The following is a 20,802-nucleotide window of genomic DNA, read 5'->3' on the forward strand; positions in this document are numbered from 1 at the left end:
ATATATATATATATATATATATATATATATTAATCAATTTATTTGACAAAATTCAAATCCAAAGTTGAGTTTCTTAATTTTTTATGAGCTAAAAGAATGTTCTTCTATATATAAGCACAAAAAATATCTTATTTTTATCAAATGAGGGATAGATAAACTTGATTCCAATTCCATTTTTATTTAATAATCGAAGATTATCACAATAATAAAATATTATTTTGCACAACGTTATCTAAGAGGCAAAATTGACGCAAAAGTCTATATATAGTTCGACAAACAATATTTTATAGTATTGGATTTTTCACTAAATAACTTGTCAGAAATTAACGGCCCAAATTAATTTGTGAAGATGCCCAAATTGATGTGAAAAGGGCACCCAGCTAGCCAAGTAAAATTTAGCCGTCGTTTAAAATATAATTAAGAAAGATGTATACCTTAATATTCCAATAAATAAATAAATATACTAAAATACTTTTAGCTAAAATATGAAAAACTCAAACACAATGTATTAGATTTTGAAATTTATACGAACGAAATTCAAGGACGCAATCATTGAGTTTTTAGTTATAAAATCACAAATTTGATGATGTTGTCTTGAATTTTTAATTATAGAATTCTAAGCACACATCAATCCTTACAAGAAGTTTGCTTATTAAGCATTTGATTTAGAAATAGCTAATATAAAAGATTAAAACTATTCAGTAATATATAACTGGATCGTTTGGTTCGCGAACTAAGTTATCTCGTGATTATATTTTATAAACCGATTTACTTCATTTAAGATGCAGGATAAAATAATACTACTAAGTTAGATGATATAAGATGAGATATATCTATATAGAATTCAAGATAAAAATTACTTATATTTTTTTTGATTAAAAATATAAATTTATACCTTAGATCAAAATTTAACTTACCCCAAACATAAATAGTCCTTTTTGGGGGACCAAAATGGAACTATTTCCATAGTATTGGGTTGATAAAACCCCCAAAAAATAACACGAAAAAAATCCCAATCTGAAAAGGGAGCGAACTCAACTACTACTGAGAAATTTGAGTAACTGTTATTCAAATGTCTGCTTTACTTTCATCCACTCCATTTTCCACCATTTTTGCACCTTCCGAGCTCACTCGCTTCCTTCTTCCAACTCAATCGAGGCTTCAACTGAGTTCCTTGACTCGGTACCGATCCGGTTTCAAATCGGGAACTTCTCGTTCCTTAAATCTCCGGTGCTGCTCAACAATGCCGGTTCAGGACCAATCTGAAAACCCTTCGTGTTCTCAGGTTTTGCGACTTATGGAAATTTTGCTGATATTTCTATTTATTGCATATTTTATTCTGCGTAAAATAATAGATGAGTGTTTTATTAGCTATGTTGAATTGTATTAGCAATATAATGTTTTAAACTTGAATCGAAAGGATATAATAGGGGAGTTAATAAACAAAGTTGAGTGAGTTTCTGAGTTATAAAGCAAAGTCGAGATAATTGTTACTAATTGAGTGATTTTTGTGTTACAAAATAAAGTTGGGTGAGTTACTGAGTTATAAAGCAAAATTGAGATAATTGTTACTAATTGAGTGATTTTTGTGTTACAAAATAAAGTTGAGTGAGTTTCTGAGTTATAAAACAAAATTGAGATAATTGTCATTAATTGAGTGATTTTTGTGTTACAAAATAAAGTTGAGTGAGTTTCTGAGTTATAAAGCAAAGTCGAGATAATTGTTACTAATTGAGTGATTTTTGTGTTACAAAATAAAGTTGAGTGACTTTCTGATATAAATTGTTAGTTGCGTGATCGACTATGAGAAATTAACTCTATAATAGTGATGGTGAGTTTTGTGTGGGGACTATTATCATTACTCCCGTTCCCAATTTACGTGATAGTATTTGACTGGGGAAATAGTTTAAGCATGACATGAAGGCTTTTGAAATTTGTGGTTTAAAACAAGATATAGATATTTCTGTAGCTGTAAATCATCTCTTCAAGGTAAAATTATAAGTTTTGAGTTAAATTGTTACTAGAATATAGAAATGTGTTATTCTTTTTGGGATTGAATAAAAAGGAAAGAGTATCGCATGAGTTGGGACGGAGGGAGTATTTTTTATATCTAAAACCACAAGCATCCTTACTGCCTAGTTTTTCATGGTTGCAGGATAGTCTTTTCTACAGCAGAGCATTTTGGGTTACCAAATCAATAATTGCTTGGAATGTGGGTGCTGGAGAGGGTGAATGTTACTTATATGCTAGTAGAAAGGCTGAATTATGTGTTGCTGGTGATGGAATTCAAGGTGTGTACTCTAGGTGGCATCTCGGGTACTCCATTTGATGACGATAATCAGATCTGATCCTAAGCTTTTTCTATACATAACAGGCCATGATGTGAAAATCAAACTTGAACGGACAAACTATGGACTTCCACAGCAGGTGAGTCGCTGAGTCCATGATGGGGTCTTTAGTTGTTCGAAGGATTATTTTTTTCCTGATTGGTGCAAAGATGGAGCAAATTTATGTGTGTTATTTGTTTCCTTACATATTTTCCTGATTTAGGTAATTGAAAAATTTCCTCATATTCGAGATTATGCAGCATTTGAAGTCCCTGCAACTCTGGACTTCCAAAGTTTAGTCAAGTGCCAATTAGCTGTTGGCATCTTCAATTGTAAGTAGTTCCCCTGTTTTTGCCTTTCTATCACTTGAGGAAGTCTAAGACGGCACTTAGTAGGAACCACACCTCCACATTTCTCTTTACTTGAAAATGATACTTTTCCATCTAATGCATTATAGTGTATAGCTCTCCGTGCACCCTAGAGGTTCAGATTTTATTTGTAAAAGCATTTCTCATTCATGTACTTAAGAAAATGAATCATTCACATCTTTTGGTAGAACTCATAGTTGATGAACTTGAGTTTCAGGTTCTGTAGTATGCTCATAATTCAGGGAAATCTAATTCATCTGGTGGTGATTATTGAAATATACTGCTATTCTAAATTGTCAGTAGCAAACATAAACATTCGAGCAGTCCTTTGCTGCGTCAACACTTCGACGTTGTTCCTTCATTTGTTTGTCTTGATTTGAGACTTCAATACCTTTTTACTCTCTAGCTTATCTGATTCAACAGCCTCACCTTCTGTATTACACGCTATGTGTAAGCATGTCTAATGTCTGGCAAAAATGGGTTTATGTTGTTTGTAGCTTATGGAAAATGTGCAAGTGCTACTGGATTGCAGTTACCTGGTATTCTCGATGAGTTATTCTCCTATACTGGGCCCCTTGGTGCTGTTTTTGCTACTGAAGCTGTCTCTCTCTACCTTTGGGCGCCAACTGCTCAAGTGTGTTCTGTTCTTTTGTCTCATAGCTTTTCCTTCCAAGATAATGCTTTTGTTTGTAATGAATATTTTTTACTGACTAAAATTGAGGGATCAATGTGTTATTTCACTAATCTGCTGTTTCTGATTACGCCTACCAAACCAGGCAGTGGAAGCTCTCATTTATAAGAGTCCATCAGAGGCTGACCCAGTAGAAATAGTTCAGCTCAAGGAGTTAGACGGTGTTTGGAGTGCTAAGGGGCCAATGCATTGGGAGGGTTGCTACTATGTTTATGAAGTGTCTGTTTACCATCCTAGCACCTTGCGGATCGAGAAATGTGTGAGCAATGATCCATATGCCAGAGGGTATGTCGCTCTGTTTTCATCACTTGCTCTTAAAGAAATTGATTTTACTGATTGTAACTTGCTGCTTCTGCAGTGCAATTATTACTGTGTCTAATGTCTGTTCTCTACATTCATCTTGTTGCTTTTGCATGGGCAGTCTCTCTGCTGATGGCAAGCGGACATTATTAGTTAATCTTGATTCTGATGATGTAAAACCTGAAGGCTGGGATAATCTACAAGACGAGAAGCCAAATCTTCTTTCCTTTTCTGATGTCAGCATCTATGAGCTGCATGTTAGAGATTTCAGGTGATAAGTGATCTTGCTATGTTGAATTCATATTGGAAACATCTTACTGAATATTTGTTAACAATCGTTCCTTGATGATACTAATGAGTTGAAACTGTATAATTATTGGTCAATATTCATTGAAATCCAGAAGCCCTGTGCATCGTATGTTCAAATTTTACTGCATCCCACCAGCATTACTTTTCTTTTTGCTCCTACAACATGGGTTTGACTATTAACTCATTTCCTTAGATAACATGTTTCAAGCAGTTCACTTTACAAGAGAAGAAGCTTGTAATGCATATATAATCAAGATGCATTTTTAGCACTACTGTAAAACACTTATCTTTTCCTATGATTTTCACTTTGCCAGTGCCAGTGACCCTACTGTGTCTCATGAATTTCAGGGCGGTTATCTCGCCTTCACGTCGCAGGTAGCTTTACTTTTCTATTTGATTTGTTTTATATGGGTGTATAGTTTTTGGGGACAGAGTTCAAGCTTTTAATCAGTAGGTGAATTGAGCAATGGTATTTCATGTCTTCATTTGCTTCGTATCCTACTGAGTTTTGAGCTTTGTAGAAGGTAAACTTACACTGGACTACAACTCATAGGTGTACTAAGTGTGTTTATGACATAAAATGTAATTTGAAGTGACTGGAAAAAGACTGCTATAGTATTCTACCTGATAAGTTTGTAGTGTGTGATGGGTGATGCAACCAATGATGGGCAGTGGCTGGAGAGGAATGTGATTTAGATTGGTACACCGATCTCATGGGTGTGTTTGAGGTTTGAAGTGAGGATGCACACACATGCACAGAAGCGCGCCCACGCATAGAGATACACTTCTCCAAAAGAAACGAATTCTCTCATTCTTGCTAATAACTTTCTTATTGAATTTCCATGAGAAATGATTAACTCCTCACTTTCACAGGAAAGCATATTAGCTCCCTCATTCTTTTATTGAGCTGGAAGGTCTTAGTGATCGGGGTTCCCTAATATTATTATGAAGTTATCAGTAAGAAGTATTCAGAACTATTACTGTCTAATGTACTATTTGTGATAATCTCTTGGAAACAGCCTCTCTACCTCCACGAGGTAGTGGTAAGGTCTGCGTACTATTTACCCTCCCCAGACCCCACCTAGTGGGATTTCACTGGGTTGTTGTTGTTGTTGTTGTTGTACTATTTGTGATAATCTCTTGGAAACAGCCTCTCTACCTCCCCGAGGTAGTGGTACGGTCTGCGTACTATTTACCCTCCCCAGACCCCACCTAGTGGGATTTCACTGGGTTGTTGTTGTTGTTGTACTATTTGTGATAATCTCTTGGAAACAGCCTCTCTACCTCCACGAGGTAGTGGTAAGGTCTGCGTACTATTTACCCTCCCCAGACCCCACCTAGTGGGATTTCACTGGGTTGTTGTTGTTGTTGTACTATTTGTGATAATCTCTTGGAAACAGCCTCTCTACCTCCACGAGGTAGTGGTAAGGTCTGCGTACTATTTACCCTCCCCAGACCCCACCTAGTGGGATTTCACTGGGTTGTTGTTGTTGTTGTTGTTGTTGTACTATTTGTGATAATCTCTTGGAAACAGCCTCTCTACCTCCCCGAGGTAGTGGTACGGTCTGCGTACTATTTACCCTCCCCAGACCCCACCTAGTGGGATTTCACTGGGTTGTTGTTGTTGTTGTTGTTGTTGTACTATTTGTGATAAGCCATTAATGACAATGTTACCCAATTCTAGCAAGAATTACAACAAAGGTTACTCCTTCACGAGAGACAACTAAATCTAAGGTGAAACCCGAAGAATCTGAACCTTGCAACCTGGGCTTGGTCTTATAAGTTGTTGTCAACACTTTTTAGGAAAGAAAACTTGGGGAGTTCTTTAAACCAACAGTACATATAAGTGTCTCATTTTAGGCTTCGTTACCTAGCTCATCACAAAAGTTTGGCCCAATTTGGTAGCCCATTGGTGCATTTTTTGAATTTTGACAACTAGTCTGGCATCAGTTTGCAAGTCAAGCAAATGTCACTCCTTCATTCTGTTCATTTATTTGTGCATTATGCTTTATAGCAGCATTTTTTTACTCCGTGTTGTTAGAGAAAATCCACGACCAGGTTTTAAGTGCTGTATTAGCTATCTGATTTTGTGTTAGTTATACAAGCTTTTGAATAACGGGTAATGGAAACATCTAAGCCAGCACCCACAGTTGACACAATGGCACAATGCATTAGAAAGTTTTGTAGCACATAAGCGCTGAACTTAGGTGGCATTGAATGTCCCATAAGCAAGCCCTGATCTCATTATGCTTGAAGGACTCAGCTGGTGTCCAACATTTGAAAAGATTATCAAGTGCTGGTATCACTCATGTCCACCTGCTGCCAACCTATCAATTTGCTGGTGTCGAAGATGAGAAACATAAATGGAAGTATACAGGTAAAGCTCTTCAAATTTTTTTTCAGTTTGGACAGGGGGTTCCCCATTAAAGATTTTAGTATTTCTTTTGTTCTCCTTTCTTTTCAGCACAAATTATAAATGAAGCTGAAGTTGGTAATTTGAAAATAACGCAATAAAAGACCAAAACGAGGGATTTACTTCTCTCAAACCAGATCTGCTGTTTTGTCACATGCTACCATGACAGAGTGGATAATTAGCTAAAGATAGAAATATTCAGATTAGTTTAGTGCCACGTCTGTTCTAGGTTTTATGATGAGGTTGTAAATTGCCTTTTTGGGGTTTCCCTTGGAATCTCATCTCATTCATTTTTGTTTCCTGGTCTCTCATGTGATGTCTTTATCAGATATCGAGAAACTCAACTCTTTTCCACCAGATTCTGAGGAGCAGCAAGCTCTTATCACAGCCATCCAAGATGAAGATGGCTATAATTGGGGGTGAGATACTGTGCTTAGAGTTTCAACTTGTGTCTAAGCTGATTGTAGTTTCCTGACCAGTGTGTGAAAATTGAATTGTTGGCTGCCTAAGAAAAGGTATAATCCTGTTCTCTGGGGAGTTCCAAAGGGAAGCTATGCTGGTAATGCAAATGGTCCTTGTCGTATCGTTGAGTTTCGGAAAATGGTGCAGGTAGATCTTCTTTCATCTAAAGATCCAACTTTGTTGTTCATTCTTATGTTTATACAAAATAAACCATCAACCTGACCATCGTCCTATATTGTTCAATTCCTTGGTGCCACTCTAAGGCTTAATTGGTTTACAGGCACTTAATCGTATTGGTCTACGTGTTGTATTGGATGTTGTTTACAATCATTTACATGCAAGTGGTCCCTTTAGTGACTTCTCTGTTCTAGACAAGGTGACGAATCATTGTGTTCCACCTCATTAAACTTTATGGTTATAGCCTTATAATAAACTTGGTCTCCTTATACGTATTTTGTATTGGGTTTTCTTTCAATAGATCGTTCCAGGTTACTTTCTAAGGAGAAATGCTGATGGTGGCATTGAAAATAGCACATGCGTAAACAATACCGCCAGTGAGCATTTCATGGTTGAGCGCTTAATTCTTGACGACCTCAAGTGCTGGGCAGTTCATTATAAGGTATGCTTCCCTCCACCCTCGAATGCAATTGCTACGATATGGGAATTGTAGAGCGTAAATTTGTTTCTTCTGTTTTATGGTTTCTTCTTGTTTTGTTTGGCTGAATATTCTGTTTAACGCTATGGCCTGCGTACTCATATTTTAGGGACAGTGTGAATGTATGTAGTTTATTAATAACCTCTACTTTGCTGTTTTAGTATTTTAATTTTTATAAGATCCAAAATTGTTATGTTAACTTTCGAGATTGGCTTTTTAAAGATAAAGGAGATTGTCAAATGTAGTTGTTATCAAGGCTTTTTGAAATTTAAAGATCGGACGGGATATGAATGTGGATTGCTAGAGCATAATTTAGACAGCTTGGTCTTCCAGCAAATGAAACCTGTGTAAGCTCCAGATCAATTTTATTTTTGGGAAGTCCGAAGCTAGGAACTCTTACATTGAATATCGTAATCCAACTGTAGTGTTAAAAACTTTGAACTTCTTCGCCATTACAAGCATGAGAAATAGGAGCACCTTCAGATTTGTTTCTATAGGAGTTTCTAATGATGAGAAGCTTTAGTTTTGAAGTCTGGCATTGAAATATTATACTGGATAGATGTCACGACTGACGGACTGAGTCTCAAAACCTGGTAACTCAACTTAGAGATTGTCTGACATGTGACTTTAGTTACTAATCTCGAGCATGCAAAAGTACTTGAAATGGAATTAAATTCAGAAACCGTGGAACCATAATCCCAGAAGAAACTGATGCTTTTTATGCTACCTATGAGTTCACGTACGACAGGAGGCTCTTAAAATGATATATTTTTCTGTGAAATGAAATGGGCTTCTGATAATGGATTGACTAATGTATCTTATCTAGTCATTAATTAGCACAGGAAAACACTTGCTAGTGCTAAATGGAATAATGGTTCCTTGATTTTCTTGTGGTTGACTTAACTGCCTGTTAAGCAATTTTCCGTGTCATTTCCACTTTAATTGTTTAAACTATCAGAAACAAGATAACATGTATACCACCCCAAAGGCTCTGTTGAAGACCTAAACAAATACAAAGTGTCTCCATCTAACAGTTTAAACTTTTCAAAATGGCATCAGAGTGGAAAGAGCCTCAAAGGTCTTGAGTTCGAGTCTTAACGCTACTTAACAATAAACTATTTCACGCGGACGTATGGAAGACCTAGAGTAAATCAATAAAAGTGTCCCCTCTCTAACAGTTTGATCTTTTAGATGGGGCAGTTCATTGCTTTAACAGTCCCATAAACAGTTCTTATTGCTCAAATATCGCACCGAAACCATGCTTTATGTTCTTGATGTTGATGACTGAACATGGCAAATGCCTAAAACAGTTACTAAGTGATTTTCTCAAGAAACACAGAAGTTAATGTTTACTCTATTATATGTCAAACCAACTCATAACTAATAAAATCAGTTAACTTTATCTTACTTAATTCACACAATTGATGTCACATATCCCATTTCGTGTTCTCTATGTGTGTACACGCTGATGCTTTTGTCCTTGAGTAAGAATTCCTATTCTTCTCTGAAAGAGAATATATGTGTTAACCTTGTTCGTCTTCTGCAGATTGATGGATTTCGGTTTGACCTGATGGGTCACATAATGAAGCGTACAATGGTAAGTATTTAAAGTTTTTCCTTTTGTGGGTTAGAGAAAATTGTCTCCATTTCGTCCGTTTAGGAAGGCAAAATGCTATGCAGTAATTATTTCTTATTAGTTTTTCCAGTTGTAGATGAAATTTTACAAGATAATGCTTCCTGTGGTTTTTGGTACAAGTTATATGCATGAGATGGAAAGACAAGTGAAGGCTAAAATGTTGAGAAGCCAGTTCTCTATATTTTAGGCTGTTGCAAGTATCATACGGTCCTAGTAGTTACCAATGGATCTTCCTCTGAGAATTGGGATATCTCGTGTTAGCATAAAGCTCATGGAGAAAAAGATCAAGATAAAATAAGCAGAGATTATTATCCCCTGGGTACCTAATATTTGAGTCCCAGTTCTAATTACTCCCTCTGTCCCAATTTGATAGGCACATCTGACTTGACATGGAGATTTAGAAAACATTAAAATGATGAGTCCTGGCATATTTGCTTCGACACACGTTGGCCGTATATAAACCTTGGTGTTTTGGAAGAATAGCATAGAGGAAAATATTGTGTTTCAAAGAGTAGGTCCAATGAAAATGCATTAAAATTTTATATTAAGGACATGGATAATATAGGTAGTAATATATATATTTTACTTGTGGGATTACAATGAGTATGTTGTCGTTGTTGATGTTAAATAATTTATGTTGTAAGTAATTTTCTAGGTCACTGTCTTGCATCTTTCAGGTGATCTGTGGTTTTATAGGCGGGAGATTATTGTTTTGCAGTGACCTTGTCTAACATAAGTAAGACGACCTGAGTGTATTGGGTTTAATCTTAGATAGGATTAAAAGAGTCTGTTTTCTTTAAATCTAAAAGAGGATATTCTTTTTTACTTCTTGTTTATGGTTTGCTTTTTTAACCAAAATGTTTTACTTTATGCAGTTTTATGATTAACCCATATCCAATTGACATCTTTATACGAAAATTATGATGTCACATAACATTGTTGTCATGCACAGGCTAACATGATTACTCAGGTTGTAGGCATGTCTACTTGCTGCCAATCGTCTGAGTAGGACTAGGACAACACTTATTTGTGCATTTCAGTAGTTAGTAAAGCTATAAACAAGAGGATAGTTAATTATGCTCCTTGTGTGTTCAAATTCTTGATTAATTGGTTCTTTAAAAAGTACTGGTGCTCAAAGCTAAGTGTGCTAACACTATGATCGCCGTGTCTTTGAATGTAGTTGAAGGCAAAGTCATTGCTGAATAGCTTGTCAACAGAAGAAAATGGTGTGGATGGATCAAGTATTTATATGTAAGGACTGTTACCATTGATGATCAATCCTTATTACTAGATATGTCATGTTTTATAGTAGTCTTTTAAATCTGAAAAAAGATATCCTTATTTCATCTTCTATGCCCATGATTATTTAGGTACTTTTAGTTGTTCTTGAACATTACATTGATTCTCTGTTTCCTTTTTATCAGTTGATTCTTAATGATATTTTCATTTCAGATATGGTGAAGGATGGGATTTTGGTGAAGTGGCAAAGAACGGACGTGGGATAAATGCATCACAATTCAACCTTTTTGGAGCTGGAATTGGGAGGTGCTACTTCTGAGTTTATTCCGATTTGTCTGTCAAACGAAGATGATTTCCTATTCCTTGTGTGTCTGCATGTGAATTTCTCTTCTTATGAACCAATAATAAATTGCAAAGTGAAGCTCTAACAATAAAGAAGATGACATAATTCCAGCTACTGTGGGATAATGCTTTCAAGAGCTCTTAGGCTTAAACGGGAATATTTCCTTGTCCCTACTCTATTTATCTCATGAAGTTATCTTAAAGTATGTTCCTCATTGTCTGTTCTTGTCTGTTCTTGATTCGTTACTAGCTTCAATGATCGTATTCGGGATGCTTTACTGGGTGGATCACCTTTTGGTCATCCTCTACATCAAGGTTTTGTAACTGGCCTTTATTTGGAGGTAATGATAAACTTTTAGGCACTTGGAAATATAAAGTTTGTGATAAATTCCTGCCATTTTTCTACATAATATGAATAATCATTGTATATCCACATGAAGCACCGTCTCAATAACTTGTACATGCTGCTCTTCAGCCTAACGGTCATGATCTTGGTGATAAAGCCAATGTAGAACGTATGCTTACTGTGTCGAAGGATCACATTCAGGTACTCTGCCCTACTCCAGTTGCATGGCATAAATATTTCTAAAGTTCTTCTTTCTTATCAAAGAGCATGTTTACTTTTCAGGTTGGCATGGCTGCAAACTTGAAGGATTTTGTGCTAACGAACTGTGATGGTCAAGAGGTATCCATAGATTCGATTGCTATTTGCTTTGCATCATGTTCACATCACAATGACATTGCAATTCATTACAATTGAAGTTATAAGATAATTGTTACTGTTTATTTCTGATGATCATTACGATTGAAGTTGTAGATAATTATTACTATTCATTTCTAATCACCAAGGCAATTAAGAAAGTCGATACTCTTGTACCTATTGTTTCTTTGATAGGTTCATTAGCCAATAAGCCAAAGAAAACTTTTATGATGTATTAGGGCGTACTATTAAATAAGTAGGTCTGGTCCAATTTATTAAAATCTAATATTGTTGACCGATTTAATCATTTTTTTCATCTTATTAGCTTGATCTGCTATCCTTTTTGTTACATCCTTTTGATACTGCAAAAACAAATTAGGACTGATTTGGGTTGTTTGTGAATTGTGAGTCATACCAAGTGTTATAATTGTACTTCTGTCAAAGCTGCGTGCTTTTTGGTTTATGTCGACAGCCAGGGGCATAGAGTTTTTTTTTTTCCATGTCCCAGATGCAGTTTTCCCGGCCTTGATTCTACATTTGACTGCAAAGGTCATGAAATAATTTTGTCAATGAAAACTTTACCATGAAGTGTGGTAAGTTTGCCCAGCTAAATAAATGCATGTATTAACTTTTTCCTATGCCCCAAATAGATAATCATTTTTATCTTCCTAAGGGTCGATCTGACCAGAAATCCATGTGGAATGCATTTGCATGAATCTTCTTTTGGATATAAAACTTCAGAGTCTTAGAAAGTAGAAACTAATGAAAAATACTACTAGCTGCAAAATGTTCTCAAGTGAAATATTCAAAAGATGCATTTATATTAAGACCGCCTTGACAGTTGATCCTAAACTCACCCTCACAGGCCTCCCTTTCTGATGTCGGATTTGCCTAAGGCAAGTTTCACAGAGGACCACGTTTCGAGCTGAACTGAAAGTTTATCTTTTAGAATGTACAAACATAACTTGACACTGGAGATATGTTGAATACTGTATACTCTTCTTACCCAGGTGAAAGGATCTGAAGTGCTAATGTATGACGGGAAGCCAGTTGGATATGCTTCTTCTCCTGTTGAAACAGTAAGGAACTATGTGTCTATTGTTATTTATGATTGAACAACTTCATTTCAGTGAGAGCTATATTTACTGCATCATTAACGCTATCATAATCTTGTCAGACATTTTTCCCAGTTAATTCTACTTGGAAATACATTCCAAAACAATGTAATTGCTTTTGTTATATGCAGGTTAACTACGTGTCTGCTCATGACAATGAGACACTGTTTGACATCATTAGTCTTAAGGTAATTTTTTCTCTTGCAATATGCCACCTTTTTTTTCTTTTTTGATAACCAAGAAATACTTGAAGACCAATGGCACACGGTCTGAAACTCGATAGGTAATATGCAAGTATGCAACCTATACATCCATTGTTTCTGTTCCTGTATAAATTAGTTGCTTCACTTTGATAGACTCCAAAGGACATTTCTGTGGAGGAGAGATGCAGGATGAACCACTTAGCGACCAGTGTAATAGCCCTTTCTCAGGTCAGATTCAGTTTGTTCCTTGGAAGAATTAACGTGCCTTATACTTTACTTTTACCTACTTTCTATATGTTAATGTATATTTACAGGTATGCTGGTGCAAGTAAAATCTTGTTAAAGCTTCTTTGTTCTACGTTTACTTTTGGGTCATGTTGATAGGAAGATACTTGCTGAAGTAAAAAAGACAGTTCTATATGGGTGAGTGTTTGAGACTAGCAAAGATAATATGGGTGAGTGTTGGGCCTCCAAGGCCTTACATGTCCACACAATGAGTGTCGTAGAAATACATATAACTAATATTTTTACCTATAATAAGAATGATCTACTGTTATATAAAATTAAAAATGATCACATTTGACAGAATATACAAGTAGCACAAATAGAGGATATGATGAGACATGGTCACCTGAGATGGTTTGGTCATGTCCCAGGTAAACCTTCAAATGCACTAGTCTATTGGTGTGGCATTATGACAATTGAAAGCGTTAAAGAGGATTAGGTAGATCTAAAATCACATAGAATGGAAGTTGTACCAAAACATCTACAATCTCTAGAAATCTATACAAACTTACGAAGAATTGAACATAATGGAAACTAATAGATCCAAATGTAGATATCAATTAGTTGGAATTAAAGTCTTAGTCATATTGGTACACTTGCATTAAGTCTGGTGTTGAGCAGTATCTTTTTTAGTTTGTTTAGAGATATGCATGCCAATGCAAGGACGCTACGGAGATAGAGGATCTCTAGTGTAAAAAAACCTAAATTGTCTTAAATACAAATTATTGAGCATTGTAACGGAAAGGATCCAAATGGAGCTGAATGGATATAGAGGATTCATATAGCGGTTTTTAACTTTTTATTAGTTTTGGTCCAATCTTTTAAATGAATGGTCCAATCTTTTAACTGAAAATGGACCACAAGTAGGCTAGAATCAAAACTGCCTGTTCTGCTTGATCAGTTGTTAGGAATATGATAGCTAATGATATTATCTTAATGGCTTAAATAATGTTGCTGTAACCCCTAAGCTGTAGATCCTATGTGTTTTTCCTTGTATTGAGCCTCGGAAAGAGAATGTTATAGGTTTCCATAAAAAGAAAAAAAGAAGCGAAGTTTTATTGTTTTCGAGTCCTTTTTCAATTTGCTATAGAAAGATATGCAGGTATGATGTTTATGGTTGACGATAGGGAAACTACACAGATCAAACTCAATGTTACTATTTTGATTTGCATGATAAATTAAGTAAAACACATACTTATCATGCTAACTTTTAAGTTAGTTTGATTGTGATATTTTTTCTTCATCTTGCAGTACTGATCTTGCTAACCTTTCACAGGGAATACCGTTTTTCCACGCTGGAGATGAAATGCTGCGCTCAAAATCAATAGACCGTGACTCCTACAACTCTGGTGATTGGTTCAACAGGTCCACCACCTCTCCCTTTTGCAAGTTACTTTCTTCAGTGACTTGTGTTTTGATAATTTAGAATCTAGGATGACTTGCTTTTTACTGTTCATTTTCTGTTTTAGATAATGACGTCTTTTCTGGTCCTCAATCTTACTTTCTTCTTTTACTTCTAGTTAATGTTTTCCTTTATATAGTGGATGTTTGTATACTGTGATTTTTCAGGCTGGACTTTAGCTACAACTCTAACAACTGGGGTGTTGGCATCCCTCCGAAAGAGAAGAATGAAAGAAACTGGCCACTGTTAGTGATTTCATTACTACCCTTTACCTTTATATTTCCTCCATGAGAAAAAGATAGAGTTGGGACTTTTCTCTTTGGGGCAGTGGGGTGGTTGGATGGGGTGAAATGCACGTGTTCTTTGGTGAAGTTCTGATACATACAATCAAGATGGTTTTCCTATTTGTAACCTGTCTAAAAGTACTTCCATCTTTGTTTCTATTTTCAGAATCAAACCAAGACTAGCAGATCCATCCTACAAGCCTCAGAAGAGTCATATCCTTGCAGCTGTTGAAAACTTTTTGAATCTAATGCAAATACGATACTCCTCACCACTCTTCCGGTTAAAGACGGCCAATGCTATCCAGGTTAGAATTTAAATACATATCGATGAAGTCTAATGAAAATATTTTGGCTACTTTTTCTTCAGTATTGTGCCGAGGGTCTACTCAAAACAGCCTCTCTCTCTTCACAAGGTAGGGGTAAGGCTGCCTACACACCACCCTCCCCAGACCCTCATTTGTGGGATTACACTGGGTATGTTGTTGTTGTTTCTTCAGTATTGTGCAATTACTTCTGTGTTTCAACGTCACAAATTGACATCTTTCACCAGGAAAGAGTACGATTTCACAATACTGGTCCTTCATGGATTCCTGGACTTATAGTAATGAGCATTGAAGATGGCCACCAGGGAGTTCCAGGGCTCTCTCAATTGGATCCAATGTGGGTAAATCTAATCCATCGTTAGGCTTCCGAACTGCTCCTTTTTTCTGTTGATATATACCTGAACCATTAATTGAATGACGATATTTTTTTTTCTCATTTTACCAGTTATTCCTATATAGTTGTCATCATTAATCCTTGCCCAACTGATGTCTCATTTGCCAATCTTGCACTAAAAGCAAAATCTCTTCAGTTGCATCCAGTACAGGTATTTATTTGTTTTATGTTGCAATTCTTACATGCATATCCGAATATGCCAGACTATTTAATCTACTTCCGTAAAACACATGTTACAAGCCTCTCTGCGGAGTTTATAAAGAGGGGGATTGTGTATGGAACTTAAACATCTTGGACATTGTTAGGTCGGATTTGGGCCTTTACTGCAGTCTGCAAGTGTCTTAAGTATTAACACAATCTCATCTTCATGCATGACTAGCTACTGATCATATGACGTTCATTGTTGCATCTCCAGATGAACTCAACTGACGTTGTTAAGAACTCAACATATGATGCATCCTCGGGTTGCTTTAACGTGCCTGCCCGAACAACTTCTGTGTTTGTTCAGCCTCGGTAAAATTCCGTTTGCTCTTCATAAAAAGGGAAACCTGGATCGGTGAGTTATGCTCGTGTATTATCACTTTCACAGTTCAGCAACATTTACGCAAGGTACATGAACTGTAACTTGTTATGTTCAGTTCTAGAAAATTGGCCCTGGAGAATCAATAAATAAATATACCACAAAAATAATCCCAGTTCTCTGGTTATTCAACAGGGAAGTTGCCAGAAAAATGATTATGTTTTATTATTAAGTTGATAATAATCAGAGAGAATTAATAAGTTAAATATTTGTGTAATACTAGTGTCTTAAATTCAAATATTTGTTATTCTAGTTGTTTAAGTTCTTATTTTGTGTCAAATTTTAAGAGTCAACTTGTCAGATTTCCATGTCGGTCATTTTAGATAAGAGACTTCGGGTGTCGTTTGGAGGAGTGTAGAAGAATAGTACCTAGTAGATGATAATATATTCAGGTCTAATAAATTTTTCTTAGACAAAACATTTAAATTTTTATTTTTTTTGTCAATGATGATGGTGAGACGTGAATGTAGTATCTCTATTTGTTTTAATACTATATCGAATTGTGTGATTATTCATGTGTTATCAAATTAATGAAAGGATAAAAAAGGGGTAGGTTTAGGACATGAAGTGAACTTTGCCTGTCTCTTGCAACAACTTTCCTTACGTGCAATACACAAACCTAAATAATTCTTTCATGCAAGTTACTTGTCTTCCACAACCAAATCTCCACTTGGAATATGATATGCATGCCTTTTCACAAATTACTTTTTCCAATATTTTGAATCAAGAAAGGAAACTAAAAAGGGAGACTTGGCGTAATTGATACCGTTGTTGCCATGTGATTAGAGGTTATGGGTTCGAGTAATTGTGTGAACAACTTCTTGCAAAAATACATGGTAAGCTTAATACTTGATATTTGTGCTAGTGGGAGATAGTTGTTGGTATCTGGTGGAATAATCAAGGTATGCACAAGCTGACTAAAAAGAACTAAATTGAAAATGGCTATAAATAATTAAATTGAATTACACATGCATGCATCTAAAAGGTCACTTGTTAAACAAAAGCTTCATTAGAAAGAAAATGGGAGGATCCTTTCTTGTTGTGTGTGTATTGTCAATCTTGTGATAAGTGTATATAAGAAATTGCATGTGAAGATCCAAGATTTATAATGGAACTGTGAATACCACTAGGTGTTAATTTTATTTTAATAGCATGACTTGTTAGGACTTTGCCTCCACTAAAAGACATTTGAAATTCTCACCACTATATTTATAAAAGAATATTGGTACGTTATATTATATTGTATGTGTGGCTTACATGTCACACGTCTTCTTTAACTCATCATATGTTCAATCAAATATTTTCACATAAAATGTAATGACGGGAATAAGAAAAAGGTGATGTACAATTCAAATTAAAGACCTAACTTAATTAAAAGGTCAATGCTAGCTAATCAACCAACTCTAATGGACCGTAGATCCTCAAAAAGGATATGTATGCATGTTAATTAACAATAATAATATAGTCAGTGTAATTTTACAAATATAAAAAGAATAAGATATGCACAAACGTTATCTCTATCTTTGTGGGGTAGAAATAACATTTCCGATAGACCCTCGGCATGAATGTTGATTCATGTAGCATGAGAATTAACATGAAGCAAATAAAGCTGGCACCATAAAAAAAAAAATACTAAGTGACTTTTACTATAATACCCACTCAATTGATGTTAAAGAATAAAAATAATTTGTATTTAACAATGAGAGAAATATTTACTATATAGTTGTATGGTTAAAAAGTAAAAAAAATAAACCTGCATTATTGTCAATAATGACAATCAACAAGTTGCCTTTGTGTTTGTTCTTGATCTTGTTGCTTTAAGGATACAACAGGATGATCATCTTGATGAACTGGAAGATTATTAAGGTCTAAAGACAACTCATGATCTCTTTGTTTCTTCATAATATTATTATTGTTACCAAATTCTTGATCTATAGAAGTTGCTGGACTTAAATTGCTCAAATGATAAGGTGAATTTACGTTAGCGCCCCCACGATGGCGTCTCATGTGACCACCTAATGCTTGTCCTGAGGTAAATTCAGCACCACAATATGAACATTCATGAATTCTAGGAGAAGAAGAAGAGTACTTGTTGTTGGAAGAATTTGGCAAGTTTTTGTTGATGTTGTTAGTATTCTTGTTTTTGTTGTACAATGTTGATGGTGAGTGTTGTAAATGATAATCATCTTCATCTGAGAAATCGAAATATGATTTCTTGTTAAACTCGGTGTTTAATGTCTTTGGCTTCTTATGACTTGCTCTGTGTCCACCTAGTGCTTGAAAAGACGAGAATGTACGATTGCATGTCTTGCATTCGTACACGTATATTCCTGCTTTTGTACCATCTATGGAGTTGGTGGATGTCTCAATGTACCTTTTACTATTGAATTTCGTTGGGTACAACCTTAAATCCTCGTTGAAAAAATCGACATTATTATTATTGATCAACCTACGAGGAGGGGGATGGTCATTGCGTCCTTTAGACAATAGGACAAGACACTTGGCGGTTTCCTCCTCCTCCTCGGTAAACGTGTTGATAAACACCTCAGACGAGGCGGCTGAAGACAGAGCTTCATTATTATTGTTGTTGTTGTTGTTGTTGCTAATGTTGTTGTCATTACATGCAATGCCTTCATCATTGCAAGCAACATCATCTCTATTATCGTTATCAATATTGTTGATAATATTGTTATTGTTGTTGTTACTGCTATTTTCTATCGCGATATCACATGCGTTTAATGAATCATGTGATGTTGTGAGGGAGAAAGGGATATTTGGAGATTGAAGTCTAAGACGTTTGGTTCTTTTGCCCTTAACGATGTGGAAGAGGTCCTTAGAAGGACAAACTACCACTTCCTCAAGAGCCTCCATAATTTCCCTTTATCCAACATCAAATGTTTTACACATTAATTAACCCTAAAAACAAAAAAATATATGTGAAATGAAAGCAAATTTTTTTCTTTTTTTTTGAGGAATGAGAGAAAAGAAGGGAGAAAAAACACAAAAAGAGGATGGTTTGATGGTAGAAGAGTTGATGATATGTAAATATAGTGAATGTGAGAAAAGTAGTCAATGGAGTGAGAAAAATTGCACCACTAGAAATTGATGTATATAGTAAGTGAGGTTAATTAGTATTTTATCTATCAATTATAGGGAGGTTTAAAAGAGTAGATAATTAATGATTAATGAGAGATAAATGGGGAGAATTGGATGGAGAGAACTCAAGGTAGGACAATGACCATTGTAATTCAAAATATGTACATAACTAAATTTTTTGATCACTTACGAAATGAACAGAATATAATGATCTTTTAGAAATACACTAATTTTAGACGGATATATTCATATGCAAATAAGATTTTCCTATCAGAAAATAGAGTGTTGGAATTAATGACAAAAAAATTGTCTGAATATCATTCCATCTGAAGTAGTAAGTAAATTTCGAATAGTGGAAGGTACAAATTTAGTCTTTCAGTATCAAGTTCATATGAATTCATCAAAGTTTGAATGTTGAGCATATAAATTCATGTCTAGAAATTTTAAAATAATAATCATTTTAATGTTAAAAACTTAAATATTAATCTTTTAAAGTTTAACTTTTAAATTCGCTTGTCTTGTCTGTTATAAAAATCCAACAATTGGGAATTTTCATATATAAAACTGAAAATCCATCTGTCACCCACAAAGGTTGGAGACTAATAAAAATTAATTGTCACGTAGCTTTGCTGGCTCATTTTTATAGTATATAATATATAATTTTATAATAAGATAAGCAATAGTTGGATAATGAGTGTCAAATAATTAACATGAATTAGATGTGTAGTGAAGTATGGAAAGTCTTATATGTGTAACCACGTTTGTATTGCACATGACATATTGATATTACTCTAAAAGATTCATCTTTTTTTCTTTTTTTAAGGAAAATAATTATAATTAATTAAGGTGAAAACTAAGTCCTAAGACAAGTTCTAATCATGACTTTATTATATTCTTTGCATGTCTTACCATGATGGAATGTGGTTTATGTGTTTGTATGTATAGTTAGTGACTTAAAAATTTAGGTGATATGTGATTAAAAAGCAATTGGATATATTCTTTCGAGTTGAATGATTTTTTGAGTGAAGTAACAAAAATACATGAACAAGAATTAGAAAAGTAATTCTGATTAGATATTTCCAGTAGTTCAGTAATGAAATAGGAATACTAAAGGGTAATTTTTCCATTTTAACTTCAAATTTCTAAAATATTCTTAAAACAATAGAATAATAGAATCAAGCGAAACAAAACAAACAAAAAAATAGAAAAGATTCCCGGTTGGAATGAAATTATGATTCATGTTCCCCTTTCGTATAAAATAAGGTCATGAATTGATATATTTATTAAAGGGAAAAGGGTCTGATATACCCCTCAACTTTGTCATTTAGAGCTGATATACCCCTCATTATAAAAGTGGCTCATATATACCCCTATTGTTATACAAATGGCTCACATATGCCCTTTTCCTCTAATGGAAGTGAAAAAATTAATTTTAGTTTAATTTTTTTAATTATTTTAAAAAAATATAATCCCCATATGGGTATATTTTAATCCTCCTCAAATATATTTTTTTATTTTTTATTTTTTTTGTTTCAATGACAAATTTAGATTTATTATTTTGATGGTCAAATTTATTTAAGTTTTGCTAATATTCTTGTAAAATTTATTATAGATGACCCAATTTTTTTCTTCAAATACAAAAACTAAATTACAATATATCCGAAAAAAATAGTTTTAA

The 20,802-nt window shown here is 34.7% G+C and overlaps 2 protein-coding genes across 3 annotated transcripts; one reads left to right on the forward strand and one right to left on the reverse strand.

Annotated features, from left to right (window-relative positions):
- The first annotated feature begins 956 nt into the window (after window positions 1-956).
- LOC102581262 (pullulanase 1, chloroplastic) lies at window positions 957-16,308 on the forward strand. 2 transcript variants are annotated; one of them, XM_006361645.2, is made up of 28 exons: window positions 960-1,285; window positions 2,156-2,291; window positions 2,375-2,427; window positions 2,551-2,659; window positions 3,193-3,329; window positions 3,472-3,671; window positions 3,808-3,957; window positions 4,310-4,370; window positions 6,252-6,372; window positions 6,737-6,827; window positions 6,924-7,017; window positions 7,151-7,246; window positions 7,349-7,489; window positions 9,072-9,122; window positions 10,342-10,412; window positions 10,614-10,706; window positions 10,993-11,083; window positions 11,218-11,289; window positions 11,371-11,427; window positions 12,453-12,521; window positions 12,689-12,745; window positions 12,914-12,988; window positions 14,322-14,410; window positions 14,615-14,692; window positions 14,898-15,036; window positions 15,282-15,391; window positions 15,500-15,599; window positions 15,864-16,308. In XM_006361645.2, the coding sequence occupies exons 1-28, from the start codon at window positions 1,073-1,075 to the stop codon at window positions 15,963-15,965; spliced, it is 2,856 nt and encodes a 951-aa protein (XP_006361707.1). In that variant the 5' UTR covers window positions 960-1,072; the 3' UTR covers window positions 15,966-16,308. The 2 variants fall into 2 exon arrangements, with proteins under 2 accessions (XP_015170912.1, XP_006361707.1); XM_015315426.1 differs by lacking the exon at window positions 14,615-14,692 and having other exon boundaries at window positions 957-1,285.
- A 90-nt stretch (window positions 16,309-16,398) lies between these two features.
- LOC102581594 (zinc finger protein ZAT5-like) lies at window positions 16,399-18,918 on the reverse strand. Its single transcript, XM_006361646.2, has one exon. The coding sequence runs from the start codon at window positions 18,897-18,899 to the stop codon at window positions 17,793-17,795; it is 1,107 nt and encodes a 368-aa protein (XP_006361708.1). The 5' UTR covers window positions 18,900-18,918; the 3' UTR covers window positions 16,399-17,792.
- Window positions 18,919-20,802: the final 1,884 nt, after the last annotated feature.

This window comes from Solanum tuberosum, unplaced genomic scaffold (assembly GCF_000226075.1).
Source record: "Solanum tuberosum cultivar DM 1-3 516 R44 unplaced genomic scaffold, SolTub_3.0 scf00365, whole genome shotgun sequence".
Lineage (NCBI taxonomy): Eukaryota > Viridiplantae > Streptophyta > Magnoliopsida > Solanales > Solanaceae > Solanum > Solanum tuberosum.